Consider the following 14,732-nt stretch of genomic DNA (forward strand, 5'->3'; position numbering starts at 1 on the left):
ATGTATCATTTTTTCTCTTAGAACTGATTGATCGAGATAAGTTAAGTGTGAGCCATTAGTTCAAGCCATTTGAGGTACCTGTAAATAAGTAGAGGGCGGGAGTCCAAACAAAGCCAGCGGAGTCCTCTGGATTTAGTTTAATTTTAAGTCTTAATTACTCGATTAAGTCACTCACTAATCCCAATTAATCCAAGCAACCCATATACTGAAGGCTGAAGGCTTCCTACGGTGTATACTGAGGTTAATAGAGCAGTCTTGTGTGAATAGCTCTGGTGGGGAGAGAGTTCAACCATGCTGGATACCGGTGTTTTTACTCAGGCAATTCACAGGCACAATTACACTGGGCACAGACTTCAGTTCAACGTTCAGTTTTGATTTAGATTTGGTTGAGTTGTCAACTGATGTGAATTCAATGTGAAATCAACAAAATATGTCACAAGGACATTGGATTTAGGTTAAAAGTTTGGTGGAAAAAAATAGAAAATACCCTTACGTTGATTACTTTTTGCAAATCCAATTAATTTCCCACGTTGATTCAATGTCATCACATAGATTTTTGGGCGTGGAAACAACGTTGATTCAACCAGTTGTTGACTCCACAATGGTCATCATTATATCAGATATTGAGGTAGACATGTAACATAGACTACATCAGCATACCATTAAATAGTAGTCATAGTAATGGAATAATTAGTGTAGAGACAAAGAAAACAAACAAACATTCTTAAAAAAGGATTGGAACATTACTATATGAAACAAGGACAGGACATAACATCCTGATGATCATTATGGTAAAGTGTTCCTGATCCTGTTAGTAGCCTAGCTGCCCTGTGGCCTGTGTGTCTCTGTCTGCTGCCTGGGGCCACTAGCTGTGCCAAGTCTCTCCCTGACCTGATCTGACCAATGCAACCTAAGGGGTGAGGAAGCCCTTTAGATAGAGTGTGAACACCTGGCTCTGGCACCAACATCACACTCACTGACTTGGTGGACATAATGAGATTACAGGTAGCAGGTGGTGAAAGAGGAGAATATGGGGCGCCACAGGAGGTTAAGACACGTGGTGAGACAAGGAACGAATGGGGCGGATGGTCATCAGTGTAACGCTATCGAGCATCTCAGATGGAAATGGGAAATAATGAGTGGTTCGTCTTTCGGTGAAAAGACTATGTGCAAATTGTGATTTTAGTTTGTCTAACAAAAAGCCACATATTTTACCTTTTGTAGAATGTTAGCTCCAGAGTATCTTGTGGAAGTCTCGCGTAGTTGCACTGAAAGGATATTAGCCCAAAACTGGACCCTGAAATAGACACAGAGCGAGAGAGAGAGAGAGAGAGATTGGTGATGAGGGATACTAGATAATCTATCATCCCGTCCATGACAGAATATAATCACCAAGATTTTTTGGCCTTGCTGTCTACATGGCGTTCAAAACCCAGACAGGATCCATGTGCCAAAAAAGTCCATGAATATCACAACCGTAATAACAATTTGTTTATTAATCCAAATAGACAGTAGAAAGTTCCAGGTGTCCTTTAAGCACATGATGGGGTTTTAAGGCACCTCTCTGTATATCAACAGACAGAGAAATTGTGTTGTACTGAAATTAAATAGAATGCTGTGGAACGTTATTGGTTTGCTCCTCATAACCTCATCTGAGATTGCTTTAGAACTCTTTGTTGCTCTTTTGTCTGGATGTTGTGTAGAATCCTGAGGTAGGAATGTCTGCTCGTACCATGTACCTTTATGAAGGATGCTACAGAAGCCATTGTATTACTGTCACTCATAAATTAAACAGGGTTCAGTCTACTACAATAATGATGTGAAATCCATAATGCAATGCGGCACTCCATTAAACAGGATGGAACTGAATTAGGATAATATTCAGACCCCTTGACTTTTTCCACACTTTGTTACGTAACAGCCTTATTCTAAAATTGAATACATTGTTTTTCCCTTCATCATTCTACACACAATACCCTGTAATGACAACGCAAAAACAGATCTTTAGAAATTTTTGCAAATGTATAACAAAATAAAAAAACAGAAATATCACATTTACATAAGTATTCAGACGCTTTACTCAGTACCTTGTGGAAGCACCTTTGGCAACAATTACAGTCTCAAGTCTTCTTGGGTATGACGCTACAAGCTTGTCACACCTGTATTTGGGGAGTTTGTCCCATTCTTCTCTGCATATCCTCTCAAGCGCTGTCAGGTTGGATGGAGAGCGTCGCTGCACAGTTATATTTAGGTCTCTCCAGAGATGTTCGATCGGGTTGAAGTCCGGGCTCTGGCTGGGCCACTCAAGGACACTAAGTAGCCCCAAAGCCACTCCTGCTTTGTCTTGGCTGTGTGGTTAGGGTCGTTGTCCTGTTGGAAGGTGAACCTTCGCCCCAGTCAGAGGTCCTGAATGCTCTGGAGCAGGTTTTCATCAAGGATCTCTCTGTACTTTGCTCTGTTCATATTTCCCTCGGTCCAAACTTCTTCCATTTAAGAATGATAGAGGCCACTGTGTTCTTGGGGACCTTCAATTCTGCAGATATTTTTTGGTACCCTTCCGCAGATCTGTGCCTCAACACAATCCTGTCTCGGAGCTCTACGGACAATTCCTTCAACATCATGGCTTGGTTTTTGCTCTGACATGTGCTGTCAACTGTGGGACCTTATATAGACAGATGTGTGCCTTTCCAAATCATGTCCAATCAATTGAATTTACCACATGTGGACTCCAATGAAGTTGTAGAAACATCTCATGGATGATCAATGGAAACAGGATGCACCGGAGCTCAATTTCAAGTCTCATAGCAAATGGTCTGAATAGTTATGTAAATAAGGTATTTCTGTTTTTATTTTTAATACATTTGCAAATTTAAAAAAAACGGTTTCCACTTTGTCATTATGGGGTATTGTGTGTAGATTGGTATGAATTGAAAAAATCCTCATCCATTTTAGAACAAGGCTGTAACGTAACAAAATGTGGAAAAAGGGAAGTGGTCTGAATACTTTCTGAATGCACTGTACAGGTAGGTGAATATTATCCATGAACTGCATACTAGAGCTGGGATGACAAACTGAAAATGATCAACACCATCATTGCCGATCCCTTATCGCAGGCATTTTGCTGATATCGCTCATTACACAAGTAGCCTATACTAGAGAAATGTGAAGTTTGAAGTGAAATAATTTGCTAAAATGGGTGATAGTCAATGGGACAATTGATGGCTACAACCATAAACGAGTAGTAGTAGTTTAAAGGATAATAATAAAAACTGTGGTGCACGTTGTTAAAATGTATCGTTATCACTTCAATTCAGGCCTCAGTGGTAACCTGTATTGGAAACCACACAATAGCATCAGTTAACGATAATACAAGGTAAAGAAGTATAGGACATGGGTGCAATGGCAGGTACTGTACCGTTGGAATTGGAGTCAAGGCCTAACTACTGTATAGTATAAAGCTTAGTGATGAACAGGAGCAGCTTCAGAGGTTAAGTTCATTAGGATTTCCATTAGGCACATGCAGCAGCTACTCTTCCTGGGGTCCACATAAAACATAGACATACATTACAAAGTACAGAACAGTTCAAGACAAGAGCAACATAAGATATTACTTTAAATTCCAAAGAAAAAATATAAATAAGAATTATATATTGAAAAGACAGCAAGAGACAACAAAAAATACTATTTACACACTATTCACACACACACAGAGGAGAGACGCTGTGATACAGGATGTTTCTTGTCTGTTTATCTGTGGTAGAGCATTCCACGATGACATGGCTCTATACATAACTGAGCAAAGCATTCAATCTGTTTTTGGTTTCGGTACCGTGAAGATAACAAAAGGGGCATGTCTGGTGGGGTATGTATGTCTGTTTGAAGTGTATGCAAATAGATTATACAAGTGGTTTTCAACACACACATGTTTCTAAACAAGACTAGAAGAGAAGTAGTCAATTTCTCTTTAACCCTCAACCATGAAAGAATATGCATGTTGTTGAAGTTAGTTCTGTGTGTGCAGTTAAGTGCAAGAATTGCTGCTTTGTTTTCAGCCAGCTGCAGCTTTTCTAGGTATTTCAAATCAAGTCACATTTTATTAGTCACATGAGCTGAATACAACAGGTATTCGACGCATGTGTCTACACCTTACAATGAAATGCTTACTTACGAGCCTCTAACCAACAATGCAGTCTTGAAAAATACAGATAAGAACAAGAGATAAAAGTAACAAGTAATTAAAGAGCAGAAGTGAAATAACAATAGCGAGACTATATACAGGGGGGTACCGATACAGAGTCAATGTGCGGGGGCACCGGTTATTTGAGGTAGTATAAATATGTAGGTAGAGTTATTAAAGTGACTATGCGTAGATGACAACAGAGAGAAGCACTGGTGTAAAAAGGGGGTGGAGGGGGCACTGCAAATAGTCTGGGTAGCCATTTGACTAGATGTTCAGGAGTCTTATGGCTTGGGGGTAGAAGCTATTTAGAAGCCTCTAGGACCTGGACTTGGCAGTCCGGTACCGCTTGCCGTGCGGTAGCAGAGAGAACAGTCTATGACTAGGGTGGCTGGAGTCCTTGACAATTTTTAGGGCCTTCCTCTGACACCGCCTGGTATAGAGGTCCTGGATGGCAGGTTAACTTGGCCCCAGTGATGTACTGGGCCGTTCGCACTACCCTCTGCAGTGCCTTGCGGTCGGAGGCCGAGCAGTTGCCATACCAGGCAGTGATGCAACCAGTCAGGATGCTCTCGATGGTGCAGCTGTAGAACCTTCTGAGGACCCATGCCAAATATTTTCAGTCTCCTGGGGAGGAATAGGTTTTCTCTTCACGACTGTCTTGGTGTGCTTGGACCATGTTAGTTTGTTTCTGATGTGTACACCAAAGAACTTGAAGCTCTCAACCTGCTCCACTGCAGCCCCATCAATGAGAATGGGGGCATGCTTGGTCCTCTTTTTCCTGTAGTCTGTTGGGGTAGGTTCCTTGTTCCTTGTCAATCATTGGCTATTGGTGAAATCAGCAATCAGACAATATCTTTAAGTAAATCAATCAAACCTTTATTAATGCAATTGCAGCCAGAAGTTGACAACGGGAACATAGCACGCACGTTTCCGAGTAAGTTCTGCAAAATAGGAAAGTTCCAAGTTGCTTTAATATGCTTGTAATCAACCCTTAGTGATGTAACCCCTAACACCTTCTACTCATGAGACCAAGTCCATGCATATACAGTTATACAAACTTGCAGGAGAGAACAATAGTCCAGTGTTTTCAAAGGGCTCAACAGTAATTTTCCACTCCCGTGTGGCTTACAGTGGTATGTCTGACTTGTCTCTTATCTCTTTCAATCCCTTGCAGGGTTCTGTGTCTATGAATCTCTTTTAGCCTTGAGGTGCTTTCTCACAGACACCCTGTTTTGACTGCAATAACTCACACATCTCTCAGACCGTTTCTTATAAGAGCGCAGAGACTAGAAAAGAACTGTGGAACAATATTACACCTTAAAATGCATATATATATACATATATTGCTAATCTGTAGTCCAGGACCATATAAATGTAGTGGGGGAGGGGTCTTATAGCCCTTCCCCTTCTATTAATACAACATAAGCAAAATCAATTATTAAAATACATCAATAATTTGGTGCAGCCCCTATCATGACCCAAAGGTGACCCGATCAAGTCCACAATCATCTCCTTTGTCTTGATCACGTTGAGGGAGAGGTTGTTGTCCTGGTACCACATGGCCAGGTCTCTGACCTCCTCCCTATAGGCTGTCTCGTTGTTGTCGGTGATCAAGCCTACCACTGTTGTGTCATTGGTAAATGTAATGATGGTGTTGGAGTCGTGCCAGGCCGTGCAGTCATGAGTGAACAGGGAGTACAGGAGGGGACTGAGCACGCACCCCTGAGGGGCCCCTGTGTTGAGGATCAGCGTGGCAGATGTGTTGTTACCTACCCTTACCACCTAGGGGAGCCCGTCAGGAAGTCCAGGATCCAGTTGCAGAGGGAGGTGTTTAGTCCCAGGGTCCTTAGCTTATTGAGCTTTGAGGGCACTATGGTGTTGAATGCTGAGCTGTAGTCAATGAATAGCATTCTCACATAGGTGTTCCTTTTGTCCAGGTGGGAAAGGGCATTGTGGAGTGCAATGGAGATTGCATCATCTGTGGATCTGTTGGGGCGGTATGCAAATTGGAGTGGGTCTAGGGTTTCTGGGATGATGGTGTTGATGTGAGCCATGACCAGCCTTTCAAAGCACTTCATGGATACAGACATGAGTGCTACGGGTCGGTAGTCGTTTAGGCAGATTACCTTAATGTTCTTGGGCACAGGGACTATGGTGAACTGCTTGAAACATGTTGGTATTACAGACTCGTACAGGGAGAGGTTGAAAATGTCAGTGAAGACACTTGCCAGTTGGTCAGCGCATGCTCGCAGTACACGTCCTGGTAATCCATCTGGACCTGCGGCCTTGTGAATGTTGACCCGTTTAAAGGTCTTACTCACATGCGGAGAGCGTGATCACACAGTCTTCCGGAACAGCTGATTTTCTCATGCATGCTTCAGTATTACTTGCCTCGAAGCGAGCATAGAAGTTTAGCTCGTCTGGTAGGCTCATGTCACTGTGTTCCCCTTGTTGTCTGTAATGGCTTGCAAGCTCTGCCACATCCGACAAGCGTCAGAGATGGTGTAGTAAGATTCGATCTTAGTCCTGTATTAATGCCTTGCCTGTTTGATGGTTCGTCGGAGGGCATAGCGGGATTTCTTATAAGCTTCCGGGTTAGAGTCCCGCTCCTTGAAAGTGGCAGCTCTAGCCTTTAGCTCAGTGCGGATGCTGCCTGTAATCCATGGCTTCTGGTTGGGGTATGTACGTGCGGTCACTGTGGGGATGATGTCAAAGATGCACTTATTAATGAAGCCAATGACTGATGTGGTGTACTCCTCAATGCCATCGGAGGAATCCTGGAACATATTCCACTCTGTGCTAGCAAAACAGTCATGTAGCTTAGCATCTGCTTCATCTGACTTTTTTATTGATCAAGTCACTGGTGCTTTCTGCTTTAATTTTTTGCTTGTAAGCAGGTATCAGTAGGATAGAATTATGGTCAGATCTGCCAAATGGAGGGTGAGGGAGAACTTTGTATGCTTCTCTATGTGTGGAGTATAGGTGGCCCAGAGTTATTTTCACTCTGGTTGCACATTTAACCTGCTGATAGAAATTTGGTTAAAGAGATTTAAGTTTCCCTGCATTAAAGTCCCGGGCTAGTAGGAGTGTCGCCTCTGGGTGAGCGTTTTTTTGTTTGCTTATGGCGGAATACAGCTCATTCACTGCTGTCTTAGTGACAGCCTCTGACTGTGTTGGTATGTAAACAGCTACAAAGAATACAGATTAAAACTCTCTCGGTAGGTAGTGTGGTCTACAGCTTGTCATGAGATTCTCTACCTCAGGCGAGCAATAGCTCGAGACTTCCTTAGATATCGTGCAGCAGCTGTTGACCGCTGCGCCTTGTCTTACCAGATGCCGCTGTTCTATCCTGCCGGTACATCGTATAACCAGCCAGCTGTATGTTGATGTTGTTGTCGTTCAACCACGACTCGGTGAAACATAAGATATTACAGTTTTAAATGTCCCGTTGGTAGTTTAATCTTCCGCGTAATTCAACAATTTTTTTGTCCAAAGATTGCACATTTGCTAGCAGAATGGAGGGAAGTGGGGGTTTATTCGATCGCCTGTGAATTCTCAGATAGCAGCCGGACCTTCGGCCCCTCTTTCTCCGCCTCCTCTTCACGCAGATCACAGGGATCTGGGCCTGTTCCCGAGGAAGCAGCGTATCCTTCACGTTGGGCTCGTCAGAGTCGTGAAAAGAAAAAGAGGATTCTGCCAGTCCGTGGTGAGTAATTGCAATCATGATGTCTAGAAGTTATTTTCGGTCATAAGAGACGATAGCGGCAACATTATGTACAAAATAAGTACAAAAATAAATTACAAACAACGCAAATAAGCAAACAAAAAAACACAATCGGCTTGGGGCACGTAAAACGTCTGCCATCTTCTCCGGCGCCATCTTGTGTTTCTTTGCTGCACCTGACCATTATACAGGACAGTAATCAGCATGGAACAAGACCAGAGCCTGAACAACTAGTACAGTTTATCTTCGTGTAAAAAACGTAAAACACATTTTTTATAAAAGACATTCTTCACAACAACTTTGTCAATATGACTTGGCCATGATAACTGGCATTGTGTAGTGGATAAACTAGATGGCCCCTTCTGGCCTAACAGGGCCCTGGGGCACTGGAGCCAGCAGACTGGGACAGACTGGCAGAGGAGTTAGAAGTTGGGCTGGGCTAGGAGAGCTAGCATGATCTCGTTAGAATATGAAGGCCAGCAGTCAGACATTAGAGCAGACTGGATCTGTGCAGCCTGGGCTAGGAGCTCGGTGTTGTAGGAACCTGTGGGGCGGCCCATCCCCCGAAGTGACTCTTATTAACTGTATGCAGGGATGCCTCTGTGTTGTCTAGGAATGCTGCATTATCTCACCAACACACATTCTGTCACACCTCTGTGATGAAGAGGTTCTGTCGTCTTTACATCCCGTAGGTCTGATATTTGATTGGAGGTTAACTCAACAGTAGTGCTATTGGTCAACAACTCATCACTGCTTTTACCTATTCACTACCAAAGCCAAGGCATGCATACTTCAGGAGAGCCTGGGTCAGTCTAGGTTCAGTTGTGAAACAAATGCTGCCAGCATCCACTGAAAATCAATCACTAATCACTTTCTCTCTCTCCTCCATCTCTCCCTGAACCCTCCATGACTCTCTCTTCTTTGTTCCTGACCTGTGCTGGTGAGATACCTACACTGTCTGTCTTTCTCTCTCTCTCTCCACCCCAGGGACTCTTGTAGCATGTCCTTTCGGGCTAGGACTTCTCTCTCTCTTTCTCCCTCTCTGATCATGCCTAGAGTAATGCATTGTAATGCTTGTTAATGTTTTGTAATTTAAGCTTCATGCCTTGTATTTGATTTTATTAATTTTACAATGTTATTAAATATCTGCCTTCACTATTCCACTCACAGACCAATTCTAGCTAGTCAGCGTCAACTCATTGCCTAATGCTTGCTTGCATATTTGAATTATCTTTATGGAGTCAGATAAACATTTGAATAGGATAATTGCATAGTCTTATCACGGGCTTCAGATGAGGTATATACGGTATATAATATACATATGATAAATATTCCGTCACTACAAAGTGGGCTGGGAGCTGCAGGTGGTGCAGCCTGCAGGCTATAGAGCCCAAACAGACACAGTCAGGATTATGGCACTATGGCTCAGCTCAGGATAATGCTGTATATAGGATCAGATATAGGATCAGATATAGGATCAACTGATGGGCTTAAAGGGTCCCAGCGGGACACATACACACTGCACATTGTCGTTACACAGCAGTGTTGTGTATTTATTTGTGTGTGTGACTGTGCGTTTGTGTGCATCTGTGTGTGTGTGTCTGGCTGTGTGAGCAATATCAAAGCAGATTTGTTTAACCAAAGATATAACATATTGTTAGCATTCTGTCCCAAATCAAGCAACGCTCATTCCGACTACTACAGTCGTGCTGAGGCTTCAGGCGGTGATGGACCCAGCAGGGTGCAGGTTAACACACAGGAGGTTCCTCTGACTACACACTCCAATCTGCACGACCATTTGTGTGGGCCTCTGTGTGTGTATGTGTGTGTATATGTGTACATACTATATATATATATATGTGTGTGTGTGTATGTATATATATATATGTATGTGTGTGTATCACAGCCACCAGCCCGGCCAACATGTTATCCTGCAGTGTCTTGCAGATAACAGTGGTCAACTGATCGTATGCACCTTTACATTTGGACCACTTCCTGCTGACTGACTGACCACCGCTGACTGACTGACCACCGCTGAATGACTGACCACCGCTGACTGACTGACCACCGCTGACTGACTGACCACCTCTGAATGACTGACCACCGCTGACTGACTGACCCCCGCTGACTGAATAACCACCGCTGAATGACTGACCACCGCTGAATGACTGACCACCGCTGACTGACTGACCACCACTGACTGACTGACCACCGCTGAATGACTGGCCACCGCTGACTGACTGACCACCGCTGACTGACTGACCCCCGCTGACTGACTGACTGACCACCGCTGAATGACTGACCACCACTGACTGACTGACCACCGCTGACTGACTGACCACCGCTGAATGACTGGCCACCGCTGACTGACTGACCCCCGCTGAATGACTGGCCACCGCTGACTGACTGACCACCTCTGAATGACTGACCACCGCTGACTGACTGACCACTGCTGACTGGGATTCCGGTGGTAGACAAAAAAAACACGATTCTCGGTGCAAAAGACAATGACGTCCTATGCCAAATGTTGCCTGATGGGAACTAAGATTAGTAAAGTTATAAAATTCTCATACATAAACAGTTCAAGAGTAGCTGGTCAAGTATCTTCTATCTGTGACACACTCGTGTAAAAACCAGTAGAGCCTCATTATTGTTATTTTATTGTTTCTTATTTTTTAGTTTATTTTCGTAAATATTTTCTTAACTCTATTTTCTTAAAACTGCATTGTTAGTTAAAGGCTTGTAAGTCAGCATTTCACGGTCAGGTCTACAACACCTGTTGTATTTGGCGCATGTGACAAATAAAATTGTATTTGATTTTATTTGAGCTGTCGGCGGTAAGCTGTTGGCAACTTTGAAGAGCGCGATAGCTCTGGGTCAATCAGTATGATTTTCGACCTGACTCAAGTATTTAGACGTATGTAAGATCAGGAGAATATGGCGTTTGTCCAGCGCCAGCTCTGTAAAAGCCTACAAATACAATCTACAGAAACCCAGACAATCACAGAACAGCCAGCTCTCCCCATTGTGCCTAGGGGAAATAGTGATGCACTTTACCACAAAGACAAGTCTAGACTATTCCCACATGGGAAATATAATGTAACGAACCACTGGACAAACAGTCCATCACATCAGCACACTAAGTGACCCGATGATGAGGTTTGTTCTCTTACAGCTGAGTAAAACAGTGGCTGATTTCCACAAGAGGAGAAAATCTGGATTTTGAAAGTAAGAGGGAAAAAAATCAGGGCTTTGTCACAATCACATCAAATCATGTTGTGCGACTGGCCTGGATGCCGGCTGGCTCTGTCCCCTAATGTGGTGGGATGAGAGATGAATGTGGACACAGGGCCAAGCGGGCAGAGAGCAGAGGGCAAAGTGTGGGACTCAACCGTGATTAATCTCCCAGGCTCATGTGACCTTTTTGAGGGCTGTGGTTTTGGTGACAGTTGGATGGGGTTAAATTATAGCAGAGGGAGAGAAACGGATGGAGAGAGGAATCAGGGTCAATGTGTAATCAGGCCTTAAAACGCACCGAACAGCAGCTGACTGCAGATAAACAACAAGCACCAGCCAGTCAGCCAGTCAGCCAGTCAGCCTGTCAGCCAGTCTATCAGACAGAACGTATCAGAATAGAGATTCAATCTCCTCCTTATATGCCATTTATCAGACAGTTTAATCCTCCTCATCTATAACTGGGCTGGATTCGACTGGTCAGACATTTTATCCTCAAACATTTTGTAAGAGCAACACTTACATTTGTTAGAAGTGAGAAAGTCAGTCACTTGCATCCATCCTCTTTTACTGCTGCTGAACCGTAGTTAGGGTGACAAGATGCTGAGAAAACTATGGAGACCCATCAACATCAACTAGAGGATTGCGACAGACCACATAGATATAGATGATAGTATAGTGAGAATACCACTGATCTGAGTGAATTGCTCAGCATAGACTTGTGCCACTTGTGCCTCTAAATTTGGCATGAGCCCTCAGATCCTCAGAAAGTTATACAGCTGCACCATGTAGAGCATCCTGACTGGTTGCATCACCGCCTGGTAGCATCACCGCCTGGTATGGCAACTGCTCGGCATCCGACCGCAAGGCGCTACAGAGGGTAGCGCATACGGCCCAGCACATCACTGGGGCCCAGTTCCCTGCAATCCAGGATCTCTATACCAGGCGGTGTCAGAGGAAGGCCCTAATAATTGTCAAAGACTCCAGCCTCTCAAGTCACAGACTGTTCTCTCTGCTACCGCACGGCAAACAATACTGATGCACAAAGTATGGAACCAACAGGACCCTGAACAGCTTCTACCCCCAAGCCATAAGACTGCTAAATAGTCAGTTAAATAGTTAACCAATAGTTACGCGGACTATCTGCATTGACCTTTTTTGCACAAACTCTTTTGGCTCATTACATATGCTGCTGTGACTGGTTATTATCTATCTATCCTGTTGTCTAGTCACTTTACCCTTACCTGCAGGGTTAAAGTATATGTACATACAGTGCCTTCAGAAAGTATTCAGACCCCTTGACTTTTCCACATTTTGTTACGTTACAGCCTTATTCTAAAATGGATGAAATTGTTTTTTTACTCATCAATCTGGGGTATTGTATTTAGATTGATGAGGAAAAAATAGAATTTCATCCGTTTTAGAATAAGGCTGTAACGTAACAAAATGTTGAAAAAGTCAAGGGGTCTGAATACTTTCTGAAGGCACTGTATCTACCTCAATTTCCTCATACACCTACACATGAACTTAGTACTGGTACCCCGTGTATATAGCCAAGTTAACGTTACTCATTGTGGATTTATTCCTTGTTATTTCTCTAATTTTCTCTCTCTCTGCGTTGATGGGAAGGGCCTATAAGTAAGCATTTCACTGTTAGTCTACACCTGTTGTTTACCAAGGATGTGACAAATAACATTGTATTTTATTTGGATTTGACACACAAAGCATCAGTAGGCTATATGAAACGTTAAAGGAGAGACTGTTGGAGGTGAGCAGTACTACATAGTTTTAAGGGTCTACTCACGTCTCAGGCGGTATCTTCATCTGAGCTTGAGCAGTGAAGCAGAACCAGCTGAAACACAGGATCCACAGGCCCAGCCTCAGCCCTGTGGGGGTTCCTCTGGGGCCCAGCCTCAGCCCTGTGGGGGTTCCTCTGGGTCCCAGCCTCAGCCCTGTGGGGGTTCCTCTGGGTCCCAGCCTCAGGCCTGTGGGGGTCCCTCTGGGTCCCAGCCTCAGCCCTGTGGGGGTCCCTCTGGGTCCCAGCCTCAGCCCTGTGGGGGTTCCTCTGGGTCTCAGCCTCAGCCCTGTGGGGGTCCCTCTGGGGCCCGGCCTCAGCCCTGTGGGGGTTCCTTTGGGTCCCAGCCTCAGCCCTGTGGGGGTTCCTTTGGGTCCCAGCCTCAGCCCTGTGGGGGTTCCTTTGGGTCCCAGCCTCAGCCCTGTGGGGGATCCTTTGGGTCCCAGCCTCAGCCCTGTGGGGGTTCCTTTGGGTCCCAGCCTGTTTGTTTCTCCACCTGATCTGGCTCTGGGTCGTAGTCCCATCCTGCTCTGGTCCACTGTGTCGCCTGAGGAGGACATCCGTACGGCTCAGCTGGCTATGGCTCCTCTCCAATATCTCAGTCAGCACAGAACAACAACAACACACTTCAGGATCAGCAAGCCTCAGGAAAGTGTTGAGGAACATCCCAATGAGTCTGCAGGGTTAGCGTGAAGTTTCCTCATGTCGGCTAAAGGAAGTGGAAGACTCTGACGTTCTTTTTGACTGTGTTGAATGTGTGCCGGCTGCTCTTCTCCTCAGTGTGCGTGAATATCCGGTGTCTGGATCCTGTCATCCTCCAACCCTTTCTCTTCTTATTTTCTCATCCTCTCAAAACCACAGGTCAACCTCTCCTCTTTACAATCCTAAAGCACCACAACCTGCTCCTGTTGCCTTCTGGTGTTGGAAGATCAGAAGCTATAAAACACTCCAATATGACACAATGAAGAGGCAGTATTTAGATCACTGTGACCTGTCCATCAACCACGACCAAGACATTCTAACAAGTATTCATCAGAAGTTCACCATGCAGTGGTCATTCACATGGATCTAGAGTGCGGTAGTTCCTATGCGTCCTGCCGGTGAAGGATCCCCTCCTGGTCCCTGGTAGCCCAGAGCAGATGAAAAGGTTACGCAGAGACCAGACCAGACAGACGTGCCGTCACACTGACAACATCAACGGCCAGATGAAAATATCCAGAGATAGAGGCAGGAGGGACGCATGTAGCAGCCATTGATTTGCCGACGCTGCCTTCTCTGACAGTCACCCAATTTAGGGCATAATCTACTTGGATTAAAACTCCCTACCCCAACCGACAAGGGGGTAGGAGAGAGAGAGGAAGGGAGGGGGTGGATAGAGGGAGGTAGGGGAGTAGAGATGAGGGAGGTAGAGGAGTAGAGAGGAGGAGGGAGGGGATTAGAGAGGAGGAGGGAGGGGAGTAGAGAGGAGGAGGGAGGGGAGTAGAGAGGAGGGAGGGAGGGGAGTAGAGATGAGGAGGGAAGGGAGTAGAGAGCGGGGAGGGGAGTAGAGAGGAGGAGGGAGGGGAGTAGAGGAGGGAGGGGAGTAGAGGAGGGAGGGAGGGGAGTAGAGAGGAGGAGGGAGGGATCGAAGCGGAGAATTGGATGAGGGGTTTGTTTTATCTAAAAGGATTATAGTGATTTCTGGAGACAGGCCCTTGTCCACCCATGCAGTGGATGAATAAAAGCCCCAACAGGTAGTTTTTAGTGAAGGAGGTGTTGGACTGTCTGGGACATCTAGCAGAGTCTGATACTCCCCTCCA

At 45.0% G+C, this 14,732-nt stretch overlaps 1 protein-coding gene across 2 annotated transcripts in view; it reads right to left on the reverse strand.

The window, feature by feature from the left end:
• LOC129855052 (voltage-dependent calcium channel subunit alpha-2/delta-4-like) overlaps positions 1–14,381 on the reverse strand; it is an 82,181-nt gene extending 67,800 nt beyond the window's left edge. For both annotated transcript variants that reach the window (XM_055922332.1, XM_055922331.1), the window contains exons 1-2: positions 12,943–14,381; positions 1,216–1,297 (exon numbers count right to left, since the gene is read on the reverse strand). In XM_055922332.1, the coding sequence (XP_055778307.1) occupies positions 1,216–1,297; positions 12,943–13,493 (633 nt within the window). In that variant the 5' untranslated portion in view covers positions 13,494–14,381. The remainder of the gene's footprint in view (positions 1–1,215; positions 1,298–12,942) is intronic.
• Positions 14,382–14,732: the final 351 nt, after the last annotated feature.

Source organism: Salvelinus fontinalis, chromosome 5 (genome assembly GCF_029448725.1).
Source record: "Salvelinus fontinalis isolate EN_2023a chromosome 5, ASM2944872v1, whole genome shotgun sequence".
NCBI classification, from domain to species: Eukaryota; Metazoa; Chordata; class Actinopteri; order Salmoniformes; family Salmonidae; genus Salvelinus; species Salvelinus fontinalis.